Raw genomic sequence first — 27,890 nt, 5'->3', positions numbered from 1 at the left:
TCCTGGTATGTTGATGGCTCACCGTCCTCTGTTAAAAGGCAGTATGCAATATTACCTTCTATAACATAATCTGAGTGCCAATTGGGACGTCTTCTCACACGATCTGATTGACGAGTTGTTGGTGCTTCAGAACTCTCTGGTTCTTGTTCATCATGTGCTGGTTCTGCTTCAGAAGAATCTCCTTGTTCAAACTCTTTTTCCACATGTATCTGAGTAGTCTCTGATTTTTCAGCGCTATCATCGTCTTCTTTTCTTTGTAGTTTATCTTCTACAAAGATAACATCTCTACTGATGATCACTTTGCGGGCAGTGGGATCCCATAAGCGATACCCCTTTACTCCATCAGCATACCCCAAGAATTTTCATTTCCTGGATTTTGGATCCAACTTTGAAATTTCTTGGGAGTTGTACATCACGTACACTATACTTCCAAATACATGGAGGTTTGAATAATCAGTTGGTTTTCCAGTCCACATCTCCATTGGTGTCTTCAGCTCTATTGCAGTTGATGGAGCTCGATTCACCAAATAACAGGCGGTATTGACTACTTCTGCCCAAAATGATTTTTCTAGGCCTGCATCTCTCAACATTGCTTTTGTTCTTTCTAACAAGGTTATGTTCATCTGCTCTGCCACTCCATTTTGTTGAGGAGTGTTCGTCACTGTGAACTGTCTTTTGATGCCTTCTTTCCTGCAAAAGTCATCAAATTATTCGCTTGTGTATTCTCCTCCATTATCTGTTCTGAAACACTTGATCTTATTTCCAGAATCAAGTTCCACCTGCGCTTTGAAGTTTTTGAAAGTTGAAAACACATCTGACTTCTTTTTAATAGGGTACACCCAACATCTCTTGGAGTAGTCATCAATAAATGAGACAAAGTATTTTGCTCCGCCAAGGGATGTAACCGGTGCTTGCCATACATCAGAGTGAACCAATTCTAGAACACTTTTGCCTCTAGAATTTGATGTGTTGAATTTCAACCCGGTGCTGCTTACTTGTTATGCAATGCTCACACAAAGTAAGTGATACATTTGTTAAGCCTGGAAGTAGCTTTTGCTCCACAAGGACTTTCATTCCTTGTTCTAACATGTGTCCAAGTTTATGATGCCATAGCATTGCAGAATCTGAACTACATGAGGCAACAGAGGCTTCTGCTTCTAGCAAAGTCTCTCCCTTCAGCATGTACAAGTTTACTGCTATATTTTTGCCTTTCAGCACTACAAGCGCTCCACGGAACACCTTCATGATTCCTTTCCGTGTCTCAATCTTGCTTGCATTATTATCCAACAATCCGTAGGATAATAAATTTTTCTTCAGGCCCTTCACGTGCCGCACATCTCGAACAACTTTGATTGTTCCATCATACATCTTCAATTTTGATGGTTCCCACACCAACGATCTCTAAGGCATGATCATTGCAACTATACACAGATCCTCCTGAGATAGGTTCATAATGATGAAACCATTCTCTTCTTGAGGTCATGTGATATGTTGCTCCCGAATCAATGAGCCATATATCTGCATATCTTTTTCTACCTTCCACGGTGGTTGACGCTTCACAACATAGAGCATCTCCATCATCTGAAGTGTTTGCGGTATTGCCTTGTGGATTGAAGTTTTTATTTAGACTCCAACAATCCTTCTTCAAATAACCATTCTTTCCACAATTGTAACACTTTAAATTCTTCTTGCTTTTCGACTTGGATTTACCATATTTGTGACTGCTGCTTTGGCCACGTTCTGTTGATCACTCTCTCATCGTTGTCAATGCTTCTGCTTGTTGCAGATTTACTTGTCTGTCTTCCTTTTTCTTGCGCCGATTTTCTTCTTGTAGAACAACAACTGTAACGTCATCGAAGACTAGACTGGTGACATTACTATTTGTCAAGTTGATGATGAGTTGATCATACGAATCCGGTAGACTTTGAAGTAGAAGTTCAGCACGTTCTTGTTCTCCTATTTTACATCTTAAGGATGTAAGTTGAGAAAATAAAGTGTTCAGCGTGTTTAAGTGCTCCGTCACTGAAGTAGATTCTGACATCCGGAGAGTGTACAATTTCCTCTTAAGGAAAATTTTATTGTGCAGCGATGTGGCCTCATACAATTTGGTGATATGATCCCATATCTCCTTAGCTGTCTTCTCCTCCTCGATGCTTGACAATACTTCATCTGCTAATGCTAGATGAAAGTTTGTCATAGCATTCCCGTCCATTTCGATCCATTTGTTGTCATCTGTGAAATCCACCGACCTTTCACTGATAGCTACTAGACAACCGTCTTTCCTCAGGATGGCCTTCATCTTCAATTTCCACAATGAGAAATTTTTCCTATTGAATTTTTCAATATCAAATTTCGTTGCCATAACTTCTTTTACGGATAGCTCTTACTATTTCACTATCGTGAATAGTTCTCTGGAATCTTCAAAGAATGGGTAATAACTTCTTATTTTCTTATGTTGGAGGATCCACCTTTTGGTGGCAACCACAAAGACAATAAGCAGATATTACACACTCTAATCTAGCTCTGATACCAATTGTTGCAGAAGACGGCTATCAGATAGAGTAAAATCGCAACTGATAATTTGAGAAAATAAAAATGAAGATAAAGAAGACACAAAATTTACGTGGAAAACCCCTAAATAATATAGGGTAAAAACCACAGGCAATGGTAGAAGAATTTCACTATGAGAAAATAGGAATTACAACTTCTCTCAATCGACCAATGAGAAAACAATGATAATTCTCTCTTGATAAAAAGGAGAAAACAACTCTCAAGAAACTCTCTAATTTTTCTCTAGTATTGGAAGAAAGCTAGAATGTTTTGGGATGGTTTTGAAACTAAATGAGCTAGGGTATTTATAGTAGAACCTTTAAGGACTAATCTTGAAAATACCTTAAAAATACAATGACTAAATGTATAGTTTTACCATCCATGAATTTCAACCAAAATTGCAGCCATCTTTGAATCAATAGCCGCCGGCTGCTAGCCATTGTTTTAGACTTTTATTTTCAACAGCGTCATGACTTACTTAAGTTGTATAATGAGATTGATGTTCCTCCTGAGCGTTTACTGTTTAAAATTCCTTCAACTTGGCAAGTATCTCAACTGATTGTGTAAATACTCGTAAAGACGGTAAGTCTTGGAATATAAAAGCTGAATTATTCTTACTATTGCTTGTTGGTTATCCAGGGAATAGAAGCCTCGAAATTGCTTGAATCTGAGGGTATAGAAATACATTTGACTTTTGTTTATAGGTATACGATTATGTATACTTGACAATTGATTTTGCTTGATTATAATATGCTAGATTTTGAAAGAAAGAGCAATCTCACTTACCTGACTTTACGTCCCTTTCTTCTAATCGTTGCTTTTGCTTCAGCTTTGCTCAAGCTGCAGCTGCAGCCCAAGCTGGTGCTTCTGTTATCCAGATTTTTTGTCGGCTGTGTTAGGGTAAACTTTTTTTTCTGAAAACCTTTGTTGACTTTCGTCTGCAAACCTCGATCTTTTATCATCCTTGAAACACATTCTTTTTTTTTTCCTTCAGGATTGGGCACGAAATCATTCTAGTGACACTGTGAATGATTATGATCTTTATAACCATTATCGTCAAGATTATGATCTTTCTTTTTTCAGTCCTATACCGCCAGTATCCAGTAGCCACATTGGGCCCTGAATATTTCAGTAGTCAAGCTAGGTCGAACCCTAAACTGGAGAACGCTCTCCTTTTTGGAATACTTATTTTTTTTTCATTCATAAGACTCAAAACCGAGACCTCACATAAGAGGCACTTAGCTCCTTGCTAATCGGGTCGACACTCGACAGGCATTGGTTAAGGTCTTTGAAACTGTTATGCTGACTGATATCTCTCTCTATGTTCAGCTCACAAAGTGGGATTAACTAAGCCTTGGATCGGCTATGGGACCTGCATCTGTGGAGCTTCTAGCTGCCGGACTGGATGGATATGTTAATCGAACGAAGTCAAGGAATTACTTGGCAAGATGTGGCCGCCACCGAATGTCTAAAGTGGCATCCTCCACTTCGATCCACATCTCATGGGGTATAAAATAAGATGATACATACAGACTCCATTATGTTTACACTTTTTTTTCTTCTTTTCCCTGCAGAGCAGTTTAGTGGGTCTTTAGAGCTGATCTTCAATCCTCTATCCTTTTATGGTACTAATGAACATGATGCTGATTTATAGCAATCTGAAATTGAATGTTGGTAACCCGTAAAGACTATTGTTTTGGATACTTGCATTCAAGCACATGGCAAAGCCTTCATCTTTATAATTGTTGTTGCCCCAAATTCGATAGCTTTGAGGATGACACAGTTTTTTTTATAGCTGTCTATAGATATTCTTGATGCTCGAACCCGAGACATTAAGGAATAATAATAATTCATTTACTACCGACGTCGTTTGATTCGTGCTCGCTCGACTATTAAATGTTACAAAACGGTCATCAGACTATTCATTATGCTTTAAACTCATCATTTTTTGTTAAAAAATTGATAGTATTCTGAGCTAAACGTTAACATGATGACTATGTTATGATAAATTATGATTCTATAATCTCAAAGACTATCATGTCTTAGTCATCATATTAACATCCAGCTTATACAAACGTTATTTTTTTAATGAAAAATGATGAGTTTATAACTTAATAGTTGGATTATCATTTTGTAATTTTTAATAATCGAGAAACATAACAAAATAACATTCTATAGTTGGATGATCGTTTTATAACATGACTATTGTGTATTTTACCCTACTCTTTATCATTTAACCATACTATTTCCACCATTAACCATGGTTGGTGCTGGTTCATAAATTCTTTTAATCTTTTTTTACTAACAGTCAGCACCGCGACACGTGGCTGTTATTTTCTAACCAACCTAAAATCTATTTGATTTTCATTGAAGAATGTCCACATGTGATCATGTGCTTAACCGTCTAACAACCGTAATCTTTGTCAGAAGATTAATTATACCTCTGTCCCCCGTTTGTTTCAAACTTTTAAAATTTAGTCTTCCCATTTTTTAATTCGTGAAATTCACTCCCTCTAATCTTCTTATTTAAAAATTAAAGTCTCATTAATCCATTGAGCAACCTCAGTGGTTAAAGGAAGTGTTGTTCTCTCTTGATTTTCTAGATTCGAGCAAATGCATCTATAAAGTGTTTGTGCATTGTCAATGACTAGAAAAGATTTTGAACAAATATTACATTATAATCAACCAACTAGATAAAAATATAAAGTATCATTGATTTCGTTAAAATTGTATATGAGATATTCTTATATATAAATGTTAATTAAAATATAAAATTCAATCGATAACGTATATTTAAGTTTAACTGAAATGACATGAATCAAGTGCCTCAATGATTAAGGGGATTGTTGTTATTCTTTGAGGTCTTGAGTTTGAGTATCACATATGCAAGGGGTACATAAGCGTTTATTGTCAAATAATTAAGAGTATTTAAATAAATAATATTTTGTATTCATCCCTAGAGATGGAGTCAAGATCGCAATTAAAGGAAGAAAAAATATAATTAACAATAAAAAGAGAAGTATAAAATCAAAATAAACTAAAATTTAAAAGTTTAAATAAGAATTTATCCCTATATATTTTTTAATAATAAAAATTTTGAGGACAATAGTCCCTTGGGACTATACTTAGCTATGTCTCTGTTCATTACATACTAATAAAAAGGTTAACTGAAATCAATAATTAATGATGTTATCATTTGGACTTTTATTGTAAATAAAAATTATGAAATAATATTTTTATTAATTTAGGGTAATACAAGATATTATATGTTTAAAGATAATTTTTAACCAATTGACATTAGAAGCTCGTACCTCTAATATTCTGGTGCTCGAATCCGAAACCTCAAGTAATAACAAATATTTTACCACGAGATCACTTAATTCGTACAAATTATGTAAGGATTCAACTCCATGAGTCGAGAACAAATGGACATCAATAAATGATGTGTGTTGTGGTCAGATACATTATATTTTAAATTATTAACAAGTTATTAAATTTAAATATTAAAGATTTGTTGAAATATTATCAATTTGATAGAGAGTGTGGGACTAAAACTATTTTTATATTATATCGTATCATCATTTTCGTTAAATGAACAATCAAACTTAACAACAAATGACCAAAAGAGAAATAAAACATAACATTAGATATAATTTTTAAGAAAACATAATCGAATAACCAAAATAAAAACACAAAAAATAAATAAGTGACCACGTATATAATTTATCCTATAAAAATCATTTACTTTCTCAATAATATATTTTAACTGTAACAGTAAATATTTAATCTTAAACAATATTAAACTAACCCTAATTTGGAATGAATAAAGGCTAATGTCCAACATAAATAGTGCTTTTTTATTATTCCAATCATAATCAAACTGATTTTTCAATTATTTTATAATCACACCCCAAAAGAGCAAAAATTGTTATACCCGTTCCTGCTGTTTTCTCTCTCTTACTCAAAGTTTCTATCTTTAGATTAGAGACTCTGGTTCCTTCTCCTCCTTTTATTCTTTTCCCTAGCAGATAATGTAAAACCCAGCAAAGTTTTAACCTTTTAAAAATTAATTTTCTACCTGCAAATTTTCCTAGGGGGAAAAAACCCAAAAAGGAGAATTTTGTGTCTGTGTGTGAAAAAAATGGCCTTGAGTAAGTTCTGGGGTTTGTTTCTTATCCACATTGCTCTGTTTTCCAGCTTGTGTTTGGCTGAGGATCCGTTTGTTACCTATGATTTTGAGGTCTCTTACGTCACTGCTTCCCCGTTGGGTGTTCCCCAACAGGTCTCTCCTCTTTCTCCTCTACTGTTTTTCAGTACATGTTGTGTGGTTTTGCTTAACCGTCATAGCTGAGAAATGGGTTGCCTTTAAACACCTTAAAGTTCCATCTTTTAGCTTCAGATCTACGAAAAAGAAAAGGAAAAAAAGAAGAAAATGCAGCTCCTTTTTACTTGAACTCTGTTTAGTTAAGTGAGGTTTAGGGTAATGTTGCTATAATTAGCAACTTTTAGCTTCAGATCTACAAAAAAAGAACGCAGATCCTTGAACTTTGCTTAGCTAAGTGAGGTTTGGGGATAATGATTTATTAGAATTGTGTTAATGGTTGCTTAATCTTGCATTAATTTGTAGGTTATTGCTATAAATAACAAGTTTCCAGGCCCTACCATCAATGCCACTACTAACTATAATGTCGTCGTCAATGTTCGGAACAAATTGGACGAGAGTTTACTCATGCATTGGTAGGATCTTACTTAATTTTGCAGTCTAGATTTGTTAAAGTGATATCAAGATACTGACGTGGATGATTTGGTTGAATGTTTGATGTTTTTTAGGTCCGGGATTCAACAGCGGCGTAGTTCGTGGCAAGACGGTCTGCTCGGAACTAATTGTCCAATTCCGCCTAAGTGGAATTGGACTTATCAGTTCCAAGTTAAGGACCAGATCGGTAGTTTCTTCTACTTCCCATCTCTGCATTTCCAAAGGGCTGCTGGTGGTTTTGGTAGCTTTATTATCAACAACAGAGCGATTATTCCCATTCCTTTCGACACCCCTGACGAGGACATTACCATCTTGATTGGTGATTGGTACACACGAAATCACACGGTTCGTATAATGTTACTGTATATAACGCGTAGGGTATAATGTTCGATGTGCCTAACGGGGATACCTCTTGGATTGCAGGCTTTGAGAAAGGCTCTTGATGCTGGACAAGCTCTAGGGATGCCAGATGGAGTTCTTATTAACGGCAAAGGCCCTTACCGATATAACGATACTCTTGTACCTGATGGGATCGATTACGAAACGATTAATGTCCATCCAGGTGATTACCTCATGCAAGGCATTGTTTACTTGTGATGATTTGCTTAACTGCAACTCATTTTTGAATATGTTAGTTCAATTGCTTGTGTAATTATAGGTCATGGTAGCGACTAAATTTTTGTTACATCGGCAGGGAGAACTTATCGCCTTCGAGTGTACAACGTGGGAATATCGACCTCCTTGAATTTCAGGATTCAGAGTCATAATTTACTTCTTGCAGAGACAGAGGGATCGTATACGGTGCAGCAGAACTACACTAGCTTAGACATACATGTAGGGCAGTCTTATTCATTTCTGCTAACCACGGATCAGAATGCTAGTACCGATTACTATATTGTTGCTAGTGCAAGGTTTGTGAATGAATCGCAGTGGAAACAAGTTACCGGTGTTGCCATTTTGCGTTATTCTAATTCGAAAGGAAAGGCAGCCGGTCCCCTCCCCGATCCACCGCAGGACGAATACGACAAAACCTTTTCGATGAACCAAGCTAGATCTATCAGGTTGGTTCTCCTTTGTGGTTCAAAAACAAATTATCTTTATGTTTTACTTGGTTACGTAACTTTCTGTGCTTAAATTATGCAGATGGAATGTATCTGCCAGTGGTGCTCGCCCGAACCCTCAGGGATCATTTAGATATGGTTCAATCAATGTGACCGAAATTTACGTTTTGAGGAACAAGCCACCGGAGACTATCGAGGGGAAAAAACGAGCAACACTAAGCGGGATATCCTTTGTTAATCCTGCAACACCGATCCGGCTTGCCGACCAGTTTAAGCTCAAGGGAGTATATAAACTAGATTTTCCCACTAAACCACTTACAGGGCCACCAAAAATGGAAACATCCGTCATAAACGGAACATTTAGGGGATTTATGGAAGTCATCCTACAGAACAATGACACCAAGATGCATACCTATCACATGAGTGGATATGCATTTTTCGTCGTGGGGTAGGAATTCGTTTTCCTGAACACATTTTCATGTGTTAACATGTCATTAAGCACTGTGATTTTCGACATTAACTCATTATTTTGTTGTTGCAGGATGGATTACGGCGAGTGGTCGGAGAATAGCAGGGGCACATATAACAAATGGGATGGGATTGCCCGCTCCACTACACAGGTTAGGCTTTGGAAAAGTCCATATTTTCTGGTAAAGAACACTGTTTTCAATGATTAGACTCTGATATGCTAGTTGTTTTCGGTTTCGTTTACAAATGATTATGTTTAGCATAGTTTGCAGTGATATTCATGCATTAAGCATCAAAATGCCTGCAGAGATCCTTCATGCCTTGGTCTTTGTAGGTTTATCCCGGTGCTTGGACCGCAATCTTGATATCACTTGACAACGTCGGAGTATGGAACATTCGAACCGAAAATCTCGACTCATGGTATCTTGGCCAAGAAACGTATGTCAGAGTTGTCAATCCCGAGGCTACGAACAAAACCGAGTTGCCTATGCCCGACAATGCGCTCTTTTGCGGCGCCCTCAGCAAATTACAGAAGTAAGCAACATGAGCCCATTGTATTCTCTTAAAAGCTATATTCTTCAGGCCCGTAACGGTTTTACTTGATTTCTCTTTCAGGCCGCAGGATGTCTCCTCATCGGCTACATCAATCATCGTCGGTAGATCAAAATCGTTCTTCGTGGTGCTGATTATTGCCTCGGCACTATTTCTCGGTTCCCGCTAGGTACATTTCTTTCGGGGCAGTCCATGCTCGTCCGAAACCGTGGTTCACAAGTAAGGTCTGTGTTTGTATGTTTTTAGGTGTGCTAGTGTTCGTTGATATGATGAAACTTGGGCTATTTTGATCATTATTTTTTGGTTCATGATGTTGTTAGTGCATTGTTCCAAGGGTTCCTTGTTCTGATGAATTTCCAATACACTTTAACCTACGACTGTTTCCGCGTTTTGCTTTTAAGTTCTTTTCTCATGCCTATATGCATGCATACATACATCTACATGTTCATGCATGTAAAAATATGCATGTATATTTAGGCCCATTTCACGTGTTAAGCCATGATTGCCCAAAATAAAATAATAATGTTTGATTGATACAACCTATTACCATGTAATATGATGCGAGTAAAATTCGATTTAATTAAAAAAAATCAATTTTTGATCAAACAAAATAATTTTTTTTTGAGTTCAAGACATTTGTGCATTACATTTATGTCCACCTTCATATTATTTTTATAGTGTCGAATATTTAAATTTATATAATAATTTGTATCATTTTCTAATTTTACATCATAATTAAGTTATTTTTAGTATATTTAAATCTATATTTAATATATTCCTAAAAAGATATATATGTAGGGTCTGTTTGGTATGAATTTTGAAAAGTGACTTAGAAACCGACTTTTAAAAGTGTTGTATAAAAGTATGGTTTAAAATTTAATTGTTTGGGATTGTTGTTAAAAATAAAATGTCCACTATAAACATTATGTTGTAAATTAAAAATATAACATTTAAATTATATTTAAAGTTATATATAAATCATATCAATTTAAACTATAATAAATTCAAAGACATTATTATTATATATGAATTATATCAATTTAAACTATAAAAAATACAAATATAAAATATAATTATAATAAAAATATGTTTTATATAACTCATCATTAATATTTTAATATATAAATCATAAATTTTATTTATTTTAAAATAATTAAATAAATTATTAAAATAATACATTATTTTTTAAAGATGTTTGTGTTAAATTATTACAATAAAATATAAATACATAATTGAGTAGAGTTCATACTTTAGTAACGTTCAAATTATAATTCGCTTTCAAATGCAATTATTGAAAAAGGAGAAAAAAAACTAGAAATCTTAACTTTTAGGATTGGTTTAAAACCACCGTTTTCATCGTCAAATTTTTTCTCTATTTTTTTATCTATTTCACATTAATTTTACGGTCAAAACGAATTTTTTTTAAAGTAAAACCTTAAATATGGTGGAGTCCATGAAATTTTGTATGACTTAATATTCAACACAATTGATTTTTAAAGTCAAAAAGCACTTTTCCACCCCAAAAAAGCATTGCCAAAGGGAAATTTCTCAAGTCATGCACAACTATACTCGTGTATTTTCAGTACTTACCTGTATCGTGACTAGATCAGAGAGAATGTTTTGAATTTCCGGAACTTGAATTGCCCAACATTTAACCAGATTTACATTGTCAGGGCCTTCCAATCGATTTTCAAAAAGTAGGTGTAAACAACATAAACGAAAAATGGAATAACTTGCCTGTCTTTCCTTCAATTCTTCAGGGCTCAAATCACCTCGACGAGCTTTGTTGATCTGTTCTACACATCTGCATAATAGTCGAGAGAACCAGGTAAATTATGACACCTCATGTTTTCTTTTGAAGAACAAAACATGTGTTTGCGCATGTACAAACTCTTGCTCAATACCAACACAAGTAAGCAGATGATTTACATTCTGCACACTTAGCATCACATGACCGAACATACAAGACAAAACCACCATAAACTAATACTTTATAATCATGCTAAGAATTAAAATACCTTTCGAGATATAATTTTACCAGTTCAACCACTATTAGAGTGCTTGTAAAAGCAGGGAACCATCTTAGAGATGAAGAGGACCAACGGTGAACTATGTAGTCATTAATTATTTTATACTCTCACATGATACCAGTGTGAATGCTAATCAACAAACAAAACCCACATTTTTATACTCCGAGGCGATATCAGCACGAATGTTAATCAACCAACAAGTTCCACATTTTTTATAAAGCTCATAGCAACAACTACAATGAAAGAAGTAAATTTTACAGTAGTTTTTAAGCAAAATAAAAATAAATAACCATACCTTGCCCATTTCTTAATAAACAGCAGCTCTATTTGTGATATACGAAATATCTTCATCATAAATCTCCATTGCTTTCGTGTAATGTTGAATAGCCGTCTCAAAGTCTTTTTTCTTATAGGCAGCATTTCCAGTCTCCTTTTCCTTCAAAGCTTTAGCCTTTTCTCTTTTTTCTCCTTCTCTTCTTCCGCGATTTCCATCGGTTCCGGTTTAGGCACAGGCTTTGGCTTCTTCGATTCCTCCTTGGCAGGTTGTGAAGGCGGCGGAGGTGAAGGCGTCTCCGCCTCTGGAACCTCAATGTCATCACCACCACCATGTCAATGCTTTACATTCAACAAAACACCCAAAGCTTGCATAACTCTCTGATCTTTCAAATGCTCATTCAATTTGCTAGGATTCCTCTGAATCTCCTGCACCGCATTAACAAAATCCGGCTGCTGTAAAAACACCCTAGTAGTCGGATCCGCCGTCAATTTAGCTCACATCTCCCGCCCCTGAAAAGCGTCACCGAATGGATTCTGCGGCTATGCTGACATAGCTCGAGAAGTCGAAGCAGTCGCCGCCGATTGAGCATCAGCCAAGCCGGATTTCAATGCTTCATTATTAGGATCGATCTCCAGGCCCTTCTTGTAAGCCGAAACAGCTTCTTGGTATTGGTGCAAACCGAGGTGTGCTGCGCCGAGTCTGCTGTAACCTTGTGGCCTGAGAAGTAACCAAACTCCGATAGTATAGCATCAATGATTTCGGCTTGTGCATATAGGACAATGTCATCTGCAAAGAAGAGATGAGACACATGCAGCCCATTTCAAAGGGATCGAAAAGGAAGCCAATCACCTTTTTGGACCAAGCCTCTCCATCGTTAGGACAAAAAGATGAGATAAAGGATCTCTTTGGCGGATACCTTGTTGAGGAAGAAAAGATTGGGATGGAACACCATTCCATTGAACTTGCATCGAGGAGGTACTAATACATTGCATGATGAGCTAGACGAAACTAACCGGAAACCCCGCATCAAGAAGAGTATCCTGAATGAAGTCCCAACGAATTCTGTCAAAAGGCTTCTCGGTCAACTTTTACGGTCATCCATCCTTTTTTATTTTTATTCAAGCTCACGGAATGGATGACTTCTTGATTGACGATGACATTCTCAGAGATTGATATGCTTTAGTCGTCGAATAATAACTTATGTGATCAGCTTGTAAGCAATCATGCAAAGATTGATTGGCCAAAGTCAATAAAAGATCTAATAATTAAAAGTAAATTGTACTTCAAAGTTTTATAAAAAAATCTAAATTTTTTTTTATTTTACTCATATTTTTTATATCACATTTGTAATATAATTTTTTTTCTTCGATTTAGTTGTCAATTTCTATTTGATGTATGTGCAATTTCTTTTAATATTTTTGGTAGAGTTTGACACGTACTTAATTTTATTTAATTAATAAAGATATATATTTAAAAAAAATGAGAAAAGTAAGAAATAATTTTAATTGAAAGTAAGAAATATATCTACTTTCAATGTTGAGTAAAACTCAAATTGAATAAAATTCTTTCTATGTAGATTTTCTTTGTAATTAAGTCCCTCTAAATAGATACTAGAGAAATTAGGATTATAAAGTAGTTTCTTCTAAATTTTCTTATATACTTCTTTTTGATGTTATTGGATTTTTTTCTTACGCTTGTAGTTTTTTAAATGACTTTTAAAGTACATTTTTAGTGTATTTTTATTGTGCGATCATTATATTTGTCGTTTATCTTATAACAAGGTATTAGAGTATTTTGATTAGTGGCGTTTAATTGGATACTTTGTTGATATATTATTAATTGAGGCTTTAGCAGTGGTGGATTCAGAAATATTTTTTAGGGTATGAACACATATGTTAACAATATAGAATTTTTAAATGGGGATGTATAAAAAAAATTAGGGTGAGCACGAAAAATTTCAAGGCAGATACTATCTAATAAAATAAGTAACTAACAGAAGAAAATTTGAATTCCAGGATAGGCACGTGCTCACTTTCACCAAATTGTGGCTATGGCACTAGGCTTCAAGATTGATTATCTCACACTGATAGATAATTGCAGTAATCCTAAATAAGTCTCGCTTGAGTTACGATAAAGTCAGTTGTCAACGAATTATCAACGTTGATGGTGATATTTGTTCATATCATTTATTTTTATTAAGTTGTTTGGTTGAATTATTTAATTATTTTATATATGTTTTTATTTTCATTATCCAGATATAGTTTTTTAAAAGATAATGATTTATTGTATTCTTTTAGTTATTAAAAAAATAACCGAGCATATTAATTAAAAGTTATACTATTAAAATTAATAAATTACAGATAACATATCACAATAGCAATAATGATCATTAAGAAGAAGGGCTACTTCCTTACATTTGGGAATAATAAACTATTGAAACATTCACTTGGAATTTATTTTATCAATATTATAGTATTTTAGTATGGTAATAAGCCTTCTTCAATGTATTTCCTAGAGGAAAATAAGGGCTTTAAAGGTAATTTTTCATTCCTTGGAGCCAAGGCAAAGCTCTTGACAAGTGTCAGTGCATTGCTTGTCAAATGCGCAACCTTAACGATGCGTCTCCTCACCCCATTCTTCATTTTCGCCTTGATCTTTATGTTAGCCAACGCATTCATGCAAGTCTCCTCTTCCTCCAACGCCGTGTTAACCCACATCTGTATATCGTTCATCTGAACTCGAAGCACATCCGAGCCACCGGCACGGACGCGATCGCCTTCACGGTCCATCTCCTCTATAGACATCCGCAACTTCTGCATCGAGTCACTTATGTCCGCGACACAATCCGTCATGGCGGCCTCTTCGTTGGTCTTCAGTCGATGGATCCTCGACATGTCTCTTAGCAACCTCGACGTCGATTTCGCGGCGAAAAACGTCGCGTTGAGCGCCGTATGGGCCAATAGCTTGGGGTCGCCTCTGATTTTGCTGGCATGGCGTGCTAGAGATTTCAAGCATAATTTGGGGTAGCTTGTTGCCCTGCAAGAGTTTCTTATGAACTCTTTGTGACTGCCATTAGAGGCCGAGCACGGATTGAAATAAGAAGACAACTGCAGAATAATAACAAGAAATATTAAAGCGTAAATTGAGAATTTTCTTGCCATCGGGTCTATATTTGTTTGTGTATTTTAATGAATTTGGACACCCAATTTATAGAAATCCCCTTTCTCCCCCTTCAAATCTCAGAAATTATTATGTTGATGCGATGGTTTTAATTATTCAAGAAATGTTGTAATCTTTTTCTATCATAATGTAGTTTTTTACTATTTATAATTAAACCTTATATTTTTTTAAAAATCTCATTAAATGTACAAAGTTTTAAGAAATTTTAGTTAGACCCATAAATTCTTTTTTGAAAATTTTAATTGAGCTTCCAGAAAAAATTAAAATCAATTAGACCCTAACTATTTCCCCAAAATCCACCACCGCTAAAGGTTACCGCATGTCTTTGCAATTTCGTTTTGGTTATTTCATTATTATTTTTAAATTAAAAAATAATTAAAAGTGAACACATGGCATTCATTTAATTCTTGCATGTGAAATTAAAAAATTCTACTAATAATATATCAGCTGTTTTTGCTTTTAACAATTCAATCCTCTAAGCCACTCCTATTAGTTAGTATTTTTTTTCAAATCAATTACAAATACATACACCTTGCAAATGTAACTATTCGAACCCAAGACATTCAGAGAGAACAACACTTTCTTTAACCACTAATGTCACTTTGTGAGTTTTTTTAATATTATTTAACAATTTCTATTTGATTTAGTAATCGATTAATGTGAATCATGTACCGCAGAGACACGTTATAGTAATACTCTCTCTCAATTTACTTCATTCACAACGTCAAAATTCGAACTTATAATCAGTGACAGATTCAAAAGTTTAAGAATTGGGTCAATGTTCTTTTCTTAAAATTAATATGGGTATGCAATTTTTTTCCCTTATACATTATATTAAATTTAATCCTTTTTTCGAAATAATAGGATGTATTTGACCTCTAAAATGCTTAATGCAACTGTCTCTGCTTATAACTTTACTTGAAAAGTCTAGTATTTAATTTTATTAAATCGATTAGTTGTTAATAATTTTTTTAGCCATGTAAATAAATTAAGTTAAATTATGATATTTATAAAAATAATAATGGAATTGTATTTCATGTGATGTTAGAATTTGGAAAATGTGGCCTCATGTCATGTCTTGTAAAGTTTGAAGTTGGCCTCAAAAAACATGAGAATCCATGTCCATACAAGTGCATTGTCTAGCTTTTAATGCCCTGACTGTACTGTCAATATGGTTCCTTCTAGGATGGGCATGGGACATGTGTCGGATTTTGACACGACCTGATCGGATCAAATATTTTAAAAGAATTTCGTTTCGGATTAGGTCGGATCAAATTTTTTAAGGTTGTATTCAAGTCTTATTGGGTAAGGGTTTAAGATAAAAAATATCTAATCCAATCCGATCCAAAAAAAATTGTAATTTCACCTTACATATTTAGAGAGAATTACAATAATACCCCTCTATATATTATTTTATTTCAATTAAATATTTATTTTTATTGAATATAAATAATATTTTTTAATAAATATATTATTTTGAGTCGGGTCGAGTCAAGTTTAGATTTTATCTTAAAAATCAGGTCAAATTCATATCGGATGAGGAATTTTTAATTTTCGTGTCAGATCGAGTGAACTAAAAATCCGACCTGCCCCGACCCATGCCTATCCCTAGTTACTTCCGTGACGCACCAAAATATCTTAAATCTTGTGTTCCATTTTCAATTCAATTTTATTTTATTGTTACAAAAATTTCATTTTCAATCACCATTTAATTTATATTAATATATTGATTTAATATGATTTTTTTTTTCAAATGGAACAATAATTAAAACAAAATCAGACAAGAAGTTCTCCACCAGTAATGTCGATGTAGATGATCATGATAAAGATTGATCAACAAAGTTAATGAGTGGAGGAAAAAAATTCTTTTAGGTCCCTTTCGATTTAATGTTGGAAAAATTGGTCCCTCTGAAAAAAATAAAATAATTTAGTTCTTGATAAATTTGAAAGTGAACAATGAAAATTAGTAATCACTATATTTTTTTATCAATTCAATGTGATTTCATCCGATTTATTAACCGATTAATCTATAAATTCTACGTGATTTTTATACAATATGCTTATTTGATCGTATACTAACACGCTTTGTAAATGTTGACATTGATTTTATTTTTTTACAGTGGTAATTAAATTAACATGATGGTTAACTTTGATGACTTGATTTTTTATTATGCTGTTTAAAATTATGGAGGAGTAATATTCATTTTATAAAAAAAATTAAAGATAAAGCAACATTCAATCCCTAAATTTAATAATTCTCTTAATTTAGTCCTTGAACTTTTTGTTCATATTAATATCAAAAATTGCCAACTATCGTAACCTGGTCTTTTAACTATAACTTTTAATTAATTTGGAGAATTTTAAAATTAACTGAACCTACCCAATATTAGGGTTTTCAGGCACCTGGACCGTTTGGTCGAGATTTTACGATTTGAGGGTTGTGATCATTTTCAAGTGATTGAAGAAGGAGACGAGAAGTAATGAGGGTATTGTACATGAACTAGGGGTTGGATTTAGGTAAGGAGGAGGAGGAAGTTCTTCAATTTGAACAATTAGGTACTGCCCCATTGATATCATTTGAGAATTTTTTGGTGGAAAGATTCCTCACAAGTGAGCAAAACTCAACTCAAAAAATCGATTTTTTCGACTAGACTCGAAAAAAATTCAAGTTCAAATCGAGTTGTAAAATATAACTCGAATAACTTGAAATTTTTAGTAATTAGTAGATGAATTTTCAAGTTTGAGTTGAGTTCCTCAATTATGTATGATATATGTATATCACATATGAAAGAAATATACATGTGTTGTATTTTTATAAAAAATCACACGGTAATGGATTTATATATATGTATTGTACATGATCATAAAAAGCCATTTAAATTGAAATCAAATAATATCATAATATTATAAATATTGATAATTAAATTTAAACACAAACTCAAAAATTCGACTCGACTCGAAAAAATTCCATGTCAACTCCGAGTTGTAAAATAAGACTCATCAACTTGAATAACTCGAAATTTTTTGACTCAACTCAATATCTGTTCAGACTTTATCACGAGGTGGATGTAAAGAGGATTTGGGGTGAAAGTCCTTGGTATTTTAATTCCTGTGTCTTGATTCTTCATCGGATCCTGAATGATGAGAATTCAAGAGTGGTTGATCTTAATTTTGTGGGGTGTTGAGTGTTGGCAAATGATTTACCCTTGGGCTTTATTTCTGAACAAGTCGCTAAGCAACCGGGGAATTTCACAGGTGAATATGTTGATTTTGATGCGAAGGCGATTACGTTGGGTTATAAGGGCTGCTTATGCTTTCGAGTCAGCATAGATGTTCCAAAACCTTTAAAGAGGAAGAAGAAGACATCCCTTCCAAAAGGAGGGTTTTTTTCCTCGTCGTCTTCTTATATTTGGAGGAGTATTGGAGAGCACGAGGGCTTTTGGAAGATGGGATTGCTTCCCCTGGTGAAGTGCCTATCGCTTGCTGCTGGAAGATGGGATTGCTTCCCCTGGTGAAGTGGAAGTGCTTAGAACCATCTGGGCGTGTACGTGTCGACGTAAGATCGAATTGCAAATTTGGAAGTTTCTCCTCAATTTTATGCCAACGAAACACGATCTATTCCAAAAACAGATAACCAATAATTCTTTCTATTCGAAGTTCCCTACGAGGATCGAAATTGGAGTGCATGTAGCCCGGGACCGTCATTTGTCTCAGCAGGTTTGGCAAGTTTTGGGGTATCAGTGGCCCCTCACATAGCAAATGTGAACTTTGCATAGTGATTATCATGGTTATTTAAAAATAATCATACATCAAAACATCCAGAAATCATGGTAGCCATTTGAATGCTACGGTTTGCTCGTAACAAACTCATTCATCAAGGTCAAAATTCAAGACAAGAAGAACTAATTACCTCCATCCATGCCCAGTACCTTGACTATTCCAGGGCCAACTCGTCTCCGAGGACTGCGTGAAGCACCAATTGTTCGTTGGAAATCGCCCATTTTCCAAGTGGTTAAAGTTAATTTCGATGCTCGTTTTGTACAAAACAAGAAAGAAGCTTGTTCATGGGTTGTAATCAGAGATAATAAAGGCTTTATTTTGGCGCATGTCGAAGATTTATGATAAGTGTCGTAATTATCAAATAATTATTCTTTTTTCTCGAATAATTATACTAAGAATGTAATGTAGAAAATAAGGGTGTCGGTCCACAAGGATTCAGAAATTTCTAATTTCAATCTGAATTGATATTTAACCAAGAAATATGTAAACAAGAAAATTAAAAAGATGGGGGTTTGAATGGTAAGGTAAACTAAATAAATAAAATAAAATTACAGCCAAAGCAATAATAAAAAATAGAACAAGTAAATTGTAAAGAAATAATAAAGATGAGAGATAGCCTCTAGCTTCACCTCAATCCGTCTCGATGAGTGAAATATATTTTAATTTGGATACTTTTCGGTTACAGTCTACAAGGCACAACCCTTGTAACTCACTCTTCTCTCTGGTGAACTAATTTCCAAAGCCAATCATTGAAAATTAGCCCTTGTTTGGATTAGTATCGGTTATCGATATTAACGCCAATGCTGGTTAGGAACTGAAAAAGCTCGTGCTCGGATTATGGTGTCTAGATGAGAATCGAATCTGATCTTAATATCCCTTAGAAGACTGCCGCTAAGATAGTTCTTAGGGAATTGAATTTGCTACAAGCCGGTTTTTCTCCCTAATTGTAGATCACAACGTTGATCAAACCAACTGCGCACTTTCGATTGAAGAAATTGAGATGCCTGAAGAAAGGTCGATTGCCTACCCTTGTTTGTCGAAAATCAAGAAAGAAATATGAAGATTGAAGCACTTTTGCTATTCTCTGAGAATGAATCGAGTCTTCGCTCAGCTATAATAAAATTTAGTCAAGTATGGTAGAGATCATCGACTAAAAGAAAATTTAGCCAAGGATGACAGAGATCATACTTGGCGTGTAGAGAAAAGAAGATGAAGAAGAAAAATAATTTTATTAAACTAAAACCAAAAACAAAAGAAAAATCAGAATCAATTTTTATGAATTCTAAACTTGTACATCTCTCAAGTTCATCCCTACGAGTATTTATAGTCTTGAGTTAACCTAATGAAAATAAAATGTTAACTCTTAAAAATATTATAATTCTTAATTCTAACAAAATAAAATTCCTGAATAAATAGAAAAATCTGTTTTATTCGCCTTTTAATGTTATTTCCTGAAAAATAGTCATGCACAAATTCGAATAAAAACAACCCAAATTACCACTATAAAAAATATAACACGGATCAATTAATAACAAAATATTAACAGAATAAAACCCTCATCAATTTAGTTCGAATGTTGCCTCGGTGTTGATGGCAGAGGCGAAGGCAACAATCCGTGCGGTTGATTTAGCAACAGATCTTGGATTACGACGAATCATTGTCGAGTGCGATTCCAGGTCAGTGATAAACAAATTAGCTTCATAAGAGCCGACTTTTCTGAAATCAACGCTTGGGTTTGGGAAGCAAGAAGAAAGGCAGAATCGTTTCATGCATGCACTTTCCATTTCATCCCCAGGTGAGGGAATTTGGTGACGTAACTTTTAACAGCCGGAGTTGAGCTTGGGGAAGAGGACAGTTCCTGTGTAGAATAGGGGACCCGTTGTGTGGAGATCCAAGCGGCAGAGGACAAAAAATGGTTAGATCCTCCCTAAATGACGAGTCATGCTTCGTCGAGTTATACTATTCACCGGTTAAAGCAAAAGAGGGAAGGCCAACTCATTTGCTTTTGTTTTTCACGTCTTTAAGGTGTATCCCATTTTAAGTAGGGGACACGTTTTTCTTGGACATCATTAAATGAAATAAAGCTAGCGTTTCATGTTCCAAAAAAAATTAAAACTTTTAATTATTCTAATGATACGATACTCTATAATTATGTCACAGTATTATCCATAGAAAAAAATATTTTAGCTTTTTAGGTGATGACATAAGACTTGGAATAAAATTATCGTAACATTTGTATAAATAGTCATTTTGACTCTCATTTTTTTTAAAGTATTTTAGCTTTTAATTTTAATTAAAATAATTCATGTTAGATGAAAATCGTTAGCTAATCAACTTTTTTATTAGTCTATGTGATTACAAGACAATATATGTTCAAAATACTTATAATCATTTTCAACACCTTAAAAATGACATGCTTGAACCTGATATTTGTAAAGATAACAACTATAACTTTAATATTAAAGTCATTTTGTTCGTGCAAATCTTAAGTTTAATTAATAAATCTTAATCTCTAAACAAAGTATATGACAATTACGTCAATAAAACTTATTGTATATGTGAATTAAGAAAATTATGAATATATATTATTTCGTAATCACTTTAAACTATTAAAAAAAACTTTTAATTTATACATTATAAATACACCATAGTGAATGCCCCACTACCGCATGGAGCTTTATATATTTTTAATATTTTTATTTTATAATAATCTAATATAAATTAAATATACGTGGTAAGAATGTATTTTATCATTTAAGTTATCACGAAAATAATAATAATAATAGTTTAATATTTAAAATAATATAATCTCTATATTATTTAAATTCTTTATTATTTATAAATTAAAAATATTTAAAACCTAATAATAATGTTTGAAACAGTGCTTTAAAACACATAATTTTAAATTAAGAAATATTTATTTTAAAATTAGTTGAACAAAGACATTAAATTGACTTGTAAATAAAGTTTTTTTTTCTGATTAAGTTCGATGATTAAAAAATTATTATTCTTTTGAAAAGTTATAGATTCGAATATCAAGTATTATAGTAATATAATTAAATATTAATTATTAAATGATTGAGAATATTTAGAATATATATTAATTTAAAATAAATTTTTTAAAATAAAATTCTTTTTAAGTACATTATCTCGAAAATAAAAAGTTATAAATATATTCTTTTTGACGTGTCAAGATTATAAAGCACAACTTCCGCATTGCATATTCTTTTTAAAGTGAGTGTCGGTTCCAAGAAGAACTTCACTCAAGCATAAAAACATCGATTTACAGCTGATGGTAAATTTTCCGAGAAAATTCCATATCCAAACAGATAACAGTTACAGAAACCACGAACCACAAGACACAAAACTGCAGCAAATCCCAGACAGAACATAGAAAAACAAAATTTTCTCGAGAAAATCAAAGGGATCTAAGACACTGAAGAAGAATAGTTATTGACGAGAGCCAATGCATTACTCGTCAAATGAGCAATTTTGACGACCCGTTTCCTCACAATCGTCTTCACGTACCCATTCATGGCTCTCCCCGCAAATCCATCCATACACGTGTCTTCATCCGTCAACGCGGCACTAACCCAGGTCTGAACATCGCTCATTATGAGTTCGAAATTCGAGCGTTTCAACAGGACGAGTTCGCCGATCGATTGCTGCAACTCGTCCAGCGAGTCGCCGATCAACTCGATGCAATCCGCCATGGCCGCCGCGACCCGGGGTTTCAAACCGTGGGTTCTGGCGAGTTTCCTCATCAGCCTGGACGACGATTTGCTGGCTTTGAAGGTGATTATGAGCGCCGATTGGGCCAACAATCTGGGGCTGGTGTTGATTTTGGAGGCGTAGATCGAAAGGGAACGGTAGCATAACCTGGGGTACGTCGTGGCCATGCACGAATATCTGATGTACTCGGTGTTTGTTGTGTGGTGATATGGTGTGTTGTTGAAGCTTTTGGCTATGGAGGTCGTGAATTGGAGGATGACGATGATGGAAAGGATTGCCAGTCCATGGCGTGAAGATGAAGATGAAACCACCATTTTTCTTTTAATGGGGATTGATGGGAAACTTAAAAAGAACACGAATTTGTTTTTGGTGAGTTGGAAAATGGTGAATTTATAGACGAAGATTAAAGCTTTGTGGTTCCCACAAATAAGGAATCGAAGTTAACTAAGACGCCACCAATCATAACTTTTCGTAATAAATGAATTATTGTTATTTTTTGAGGATTCAAACTCGAATATTATAAATGTTTTAGATATAAACGATTAATATTTAAAGAGTAAGAGTTATCTTTAAACATATATTATTATGTATTTATTTTAAATTATTCCAAAATAAAATTAACAAAGACGAACAACAAAAGATTTTACGGCATTTTGTTTGATTGAAAATAGATTTTGAAAAATAATTTTATAAAATAAATTAATTTTTATTTCAAAAATAATTTCTAGATGACATTGTGTAAATTATTTTTTATTATTTGTTAATATTTAGAGAAGAAGTATAATAACTTTGTAAAAAAAATGTATGGTACTATGGTGTGTTTCTAAAACACTTTATATTTAAACATTTGAATAAATTAATGTTTTATTAATATAAAATTTAATAATATAAATCTCGCATTGATTTTTTTTTTTTAAATATTTTATATTCTAAATATATATATTTATGGAGATATCGAAGATACAATTATATACATATTATCGATTAATCCAGATCACAAGTATCCCTATCACTATTTGACAACAATTTTTTTTAAACTCATGAAAAGTGTGTTTAATTATCATGTTGTATTTAAGTTCCATGTACCTAAAAGTGTGTGGAGCCATTCACTATTTTTCTACATTCAACTTTTTATATAAATCTAAAGTGATGTCGTTTTGGTGTAAATTATCATGTTGTCATCTAATTCGCGATTTAACGGTCGAGTGATAAAAACATAACAATTTAAAGCTTGAGTTAATAAATTGAATTTTTTAAAAATTGAATGACCCAAAACATAAATAAGGTAAAAGTTGAGTGATAAAAAGAATAGTTTACCCTTATTATTATTAAGATTATTATTGTAGGCGTTAATTATTTTTTTTAGAAATAACCCACTGACTTAGTTACAAAAATAATCCTAAACAACTCATGTAAGATTATCTCGCGTCCTATAAAACGCGTTTAACGAACCACTCATTTTATAGGATGTGAGAACCATCAATTTTTTCAGATAATCATTTAATATTGAATAAAGATAATAATAAATATATAAAACTCATTTTTCGTAAAACGTAAGGCTTGATCTCGTTTTTTGCAAAATGCGAGATATCTTACGTGAACAGTTAGGGGTTATTTTTTTTAACTAATATGACATGGGGATATTTAAAAAAATAATTAAAGGATTTTTTTAATATAATAACGCCATTATTTTTAGCTGCCTTTCAGCTCAAGAAACAGAAAAATGTAACGGGGATAAGGAAGAAGAGGCTAATTATGATACATTTAGAGGCTTGTATAAGGATTAAATTATTTATCTAAACTCGAAAATCGACTGAAAAGAATTAAATAAAAATATTAAGTCAAATTCAGACTTAAATTTTGGTATTTAAATTTTAAATTCGACTTGATTAACTCGAAATACAGGCAACTAACTAGGTTGCCTGGTGTCTGGAAGAGAGAAGAAATGATTTTTGAAAGTTCCAATCATTGGCTCATTGCAATGAAAACTGAATTTATAAACAATACAAGGTCTCATATGGAGAGATTACATATGATGATTGGTGTGAGGGAAAATCAATGAAAATATGTTGAGCTCTCAAGCCTTATCTTAGGAACAATAACAACATTGATTCAGATGAAAACTGATGTAATCACAAGGATACAGATATTGACATAAGATGTAACCCGGATTTTTTTACGACCGACTGAAACTCGAAGGCTTGTTTTTGTTCCCTAGTTAATGTCGCTGCGGTAGCTCCCAGTCGGGCCTTGTTGGATACTTGAAACCTTGAAGGGCCGGCATTCGTCTTAAATCTTCTTCGGAATAGACCGGGATGAACCAGAACTTCTTCTCTAGTCCAAATACCTGAATCCAGAAAAGAGTTCAATCATTTCAGGTAAAATTTTGACTTGGAATGCTTGGCAGCAGTGGTAAGATATGCATTCATGCAGCTTGTATCATTTCCAGAACAATGTTGTGCATGGTGAATCGATGAAGTTAAGAGTAACGGGAAGTAACCTGTTGAAAATTGTTCTTCCAACCGAGGTCGTAACGCCACTTGGGACTGGTTTTATTCTCATATGCCTGGAATATGAACATGCGAAAAATGAGGACCTTTACTAATTGCGTCGGCAACACGGGGGGAAATGAATTATGCAAAGAGATTACCTCAATAGTGGTGGTATTGCCTCCAACCAATGCTATGTGCATAATTAGAAAGCCCAGAATACTCAGCGCAAATGCTAAGTTTAAAACTGAAAGATTTGGACTACAATTGGTTAAAAGCATCGACAACTGATTCGATGGAAGATGCTTAAACCCTTACAAACTTACCAAATGTGATAAAAGTGGCTACAAGTGATACTGGTGTTTCATCTATCTCGCCATCGTTGAAAAACTCCATAAAAACCCGCAGTAACAATAAACTGACAAGAGTCGTCTCAAGAAATGTGTAAAACTGCATCAAATTTAAGAAAAACAAAATCGAACTCAATTTTTCCCCTTCGGCATAGTCCCACTAATCGCGTGTCAACCAGCGATATCTAGTTGGCAAAGAATCTAGTTAATATAGAAGTCTCAATATACCAGCTACCAGCAGAAAATAGGTTATAGCACAAAAGCAATGGTGAAAAGTGCAAAATATTTAAATAGCTAGAAATGGAGCATATCAATCACTAGAATACACGCTCGAGTGCATGTATCATCCGGGAAAAAGTATACAAAACCGTGGATTTCAGAATTCTACATAAAAGAATACCATCTTTCTCAATAAATTCGCACAGTAAGTTTCACTTTGAAGCATAAAAAAATACAATCCGAGTTCTATTAACATATCAACAATTCTTTCTTGATAAATTCTCACATGATATCATTTAAAAGTATGGTGGGCAATGGCATGGCATAATATTTTCAAACTATAACAGAAAACTTCATCATACTGAGGTTCATATGTGAACCGATGAATAATGGACAAAGTCCACAAACAACAGTCAGAATGAGCATTGTTGGTGTCAACTTCCCACAAACTAATCGAGGTAATATAATGACATCAGCTTCCTTGAGAAATAAACTATTAATTTTTTTTGATAAAGTGAATAAACTATTAATCTTATGAGCAATAAATTGAGAGATTCTTAAGAGGCTTCAAGCTTCATTCGTTCAGAAAATTTACGGCAGAGAACAACCATATTTTGGCTTCAAGTTTTTTGGGTTTATGAGTTATAACTAAGTAGGCCACTAATTAAGAACGATCATACATGGAGCATCCAGAATTCAGCAGCTCCATCTATTCACTTTTCCACTAATCCATATCATGTAGTGTTATGTTCGATGTTCATATTGGCAGTCACCATAAATCCACTATTATGATAATCACCAACCTAAGTATTCATAAATAGCCTCTTAACGTTAACTTTACCAAAAATAGTAGGAAATACTTGTAGTTGAATGCCCCAACACAGTTGACGACCCAAACACAGTGATGGTCCATTTTTAGTATACACCTCCTACCTGAAATCAATAAATAAACCAGGGTTTCTTTCAGTAAAGATGGCACAACAACAAAGCCACAACCAATAAATTTATCGTAGATTACTCACAAACAGAGCAGTGGTGGGTGCGAGGAGGTTTAAATTGTTTGCACTTGTGACAGAAACGAATGTCTACGCTCATGAAATCACTGGGCATAACTAACTGCATTGAGTCTAATTCTGCACTTCCGTAACCAGAAGCTACTAGCGGATCGGCATCACCTTTCTCCTCATCCGTGAGAGGCCTCCAATTAGGCGGGACACCCCCGGGATCCGTTACAACGACAGAAGAATAACACCACATTACCATTACCAGCTGAAAAACCAGGTAAGCTTACTTAAAAAATGCAGCAACGCCATCTAACAAAACCAATCACAACATAAACAAGGAAATCGAACCATAAATGTTACGACAACTAATCCTGGGTTTCACCCTTTTTCTTCTCTTCCAATCCAGCAAAACCCCTTTAATCTAAAACTCGTGAGCCCTAGAGTCACACAAAAATTCAAAACAATAAAGCCACTCATATCATTTACCATCACCAAATAACCTGCATTTGATCACCTAGGAAAACTTGAGTTAAAAACAAATTCTCTTCATCATAAAATCACCAATGAAATCTAAAAAAAATCCCTTCTAAAATCACTTAAATACATTCTCCCTTATAATCAAACATCCTAGACTACATCACAAATCAAACAAAAGGAACAGCTAAAGCTAGAATCACTGTTCTTCATAGGACCAGTACAGGCAAATAATGAAAAGGATGGCCAAAGGAGGAAGAGGGTATACCAGGGAATGAAACAAGATGAGAGCTACAACGGAAAAATATGTTTCAAAGCCTCCAAGAAAGAGACTTCGACCATAATGAGCGATGACCACTGAATAGTAAGTGACACCGATGATCGCGAGTACGAAAACAATCATGATCGAACCCAGAGCACGTAGTGCCGTGCAGAATTTGAACACGTTCCATGCCATCGAATTGAAACCCTTTTTTTTGTAAAAGAAAGAGGAGAATCTGAAGAATTTGGGAAGGGGGAACGAAGAAAGGAATTCCGTTCCCCGGAATTTGGGTCAATTAAGGAATTTGATGAAGCGGTTGGAATTTCCGATGCTAGATTTGGATTACAACTCTGAAATTCAAACATATATAATCAAAATTTCTGATGTACTAGAAGCAATGGTTTTCATTCAACACGGTTTTCTCGGGAAGCCCAGAAAGAATTTTCTTGGAGATTGATGGGTCTTCGTCACAGTTCCTTACCGGGCCTTTGCCAGTCTTCTAAAATATCTAATTTACTTTTGATTCAGTCGATCAAAATCAGAAAAAAAAATATATCCTTTTCTTAATTTTATCGATTTAATCTTTAAACCTCCCAAAATATATCAATATTGCCCTTTTTTCTCAATGAAATTATTATAATATTAATATAATACAATTATTCACCATGTTAATATAATAATATATTAAGTTAGTACATCATTATTC

The 27,890-nt window shown here is 33.9% G+C and overlaps 4 protein-coding genes and 1 long non-coding RNA gene across 5 annotated transcripts; 2 read left to right on the top strand and 3 right to left on the bottom strand.

Annotated features, from left to right (window-relative positions):
• Nucleotides 1-242: 242 nt before the first annotated feature.
• On the bottom strand, nt 243-22,762 carry LOC120135113 (21 kDa protein-like). The gene is made up of 3 exons (XM_039151464.1): nt 22,054-22,762; nt 20,291-20,295; nt 243-256 (listed from the first exon to the last, which is right to left on the bottom strand). Exon 1 carries the CDS (start codon nt 22,698-22,700, stop codon nt 22,083-22,085), a length of 618 nt encoding a protein of 205 aa, XP_039007395.1. The 5' UTR covers nt 22,701-22,762; the 3' UTR covers nt 243-256; nt 20,291-20,295; nt 22,054-22,082.
• On the top strand, nt 3,004-3,520 carry LOC120135115. The gene is made up of 3 exons (XR_005517226.1): nt 3,004-3,096; nt 3,190-3,254; nt 3,380-3,520. It is a non-coding gene; the product is annotated as an uncharacterized LOC120135115 (long non-coding RNA).
• LOC120135111 (monocopper oxidase-like protein SKU5) lies at nt 6,436-9,695 on the top strand. The gene is made up of 9 exons (XM_039151461.1): nt 6,436-6,832; nt 7,178-7,287; nt 7,381-7,651; nt 7,730-7,868; nt 8,001-8,367; nt 8,450-8,815; nt 8,909-8,987; nt 9,170-9,369; nt 9,451-9,695. The coding sequence occupies exons 1-9, from the start codon at nt 6,692-6,694 to the stop codon at nt 9,554-9,556; spliced, it is 1,779 nt and encodes a 592-aa protein (XP_039007392.1). The 5' UTR covers nt 6,436-6,691; the 3' UTR covers nt 9,557-9,695.
• On the bottom strand, nt 14,061-14,859 carry LOC120135112 (21 kDa protein-like). The gene has a single exon (XM_039151463.1). The coding sequence runs from the start codon at nt 14,853-14,855 to the stop codon at nt 14,172-14,174; it is 684 nt and encodes a 227-aa protein (XP_039007394.1). The 5' UTR covers nt 14,856-14,859; the 3' UTR covers nt 14,061-14,171.
• A 1,795-nt stretch (nt 22,763-24,557) lies between the features above and the next one.
• Nucleotides 24,558-27,520, bottom strand: LOC120135069 (probable protein S-acyltransferase 14). Its single transcript, XM_039151430.1, has 7 exons — nt 27,191-27,520; nt 26,467-26,713; nt 26,286-26,377; nt 25,202-25,325; nt 25,037-25,122; nt 24,887-24,952; nt 24,558-24,733 (listed from the first exon to the last, which is right to left on the bottom strand). The coding sequence occupies exons 1-7, from the start codon at nt 27,377-27,379 to the stop codon at nt 24,605-24,607; spliced, it is 933 nt and encodes a 310-aa protein (XP_039007361.1). The 5' UTR covers nt 27,380-27,520; the 3' UTR covers nt 24,558-24,604.
• Between the last annotated feature and the right edge of the window lie 370 nt (nt 27,521-27,890).

Source organism: Hibiscus syriacus, unplaced genomic scaffold, assembly GCF_006381635.1.
Source record: "Hibiscus syriacus cultivar Baekdansim isolate YM2019G1 unplaced genomic scaffold, ASM638163v2 tig00110602_pilon, whole genome shotgun sequence".
Taxonomy (NCBI): Eukaryota; Viridiplantae; Streptophyta; class Magnoliopsida; order Malvales; family Malvaceae; genus Hibiscus; species Hibiscus syriacus.
Note: the sequence above shows the minus strand (reverse complement) of the source record. Positions and strands in the feature narration are given on the sequence as shown.

Coding starts and splice junctions, on each gene's coding strand:
- LOC120135112 (XM_039151463.1), bottom strand. CDS start 14,855: ATGGCAAGAAAATTCTCAATTTACGCTTTAATATTTCTTGTTATTATT.
- LOC120135111 (XM_039151461.1), top strand. CDS start 6,692: ATGGCCTTGAGTAAGTTCTGGGGTTTGTTTCTTATCCACATTGCTCTG. Junction 6,833..7,177: donor CGTTGGGTGTTCCCCAACAG/GTCTCTCCTCTT, acceptor ATTAATTTGTAG/GTTATTGCTATAAATAACAA. Junction 7,869..8,000: donor AACGATTAATGTCCATCCAG/GTGATTACCTCA, acceptor TTACATCGGCAG/GGAGAACTTATCGCCTTCGA.
- LOC120135113 (XM_039151464.1), bottom strand. CDS start 22,700: ATGGTGGTTTCATCTTCATCTTCACGCCATGGACTGGCAATCCTTTCC.
- LOC120135069 (XM_039151430.1), bottom strand. CDS start 27,379: ATGGCATGGAACGTGTTCAAATTCTGCACGGCACTACGTGCTCTGGGT. Junction 25,123..25,201: donor AGCCACTTTTATCACATTTG/GTAAGTTTGTAA, acceptor CAAATCTTTCAG/TTTTAAACTTAGCATTTGCG. Junction 24,734..24,886: donor GGAAGAACAATTTTCAACAG/GTTACTTCCCGT, acceptor TTCTGGATTCAG/GTATTTGGACTAGAGAAGAA.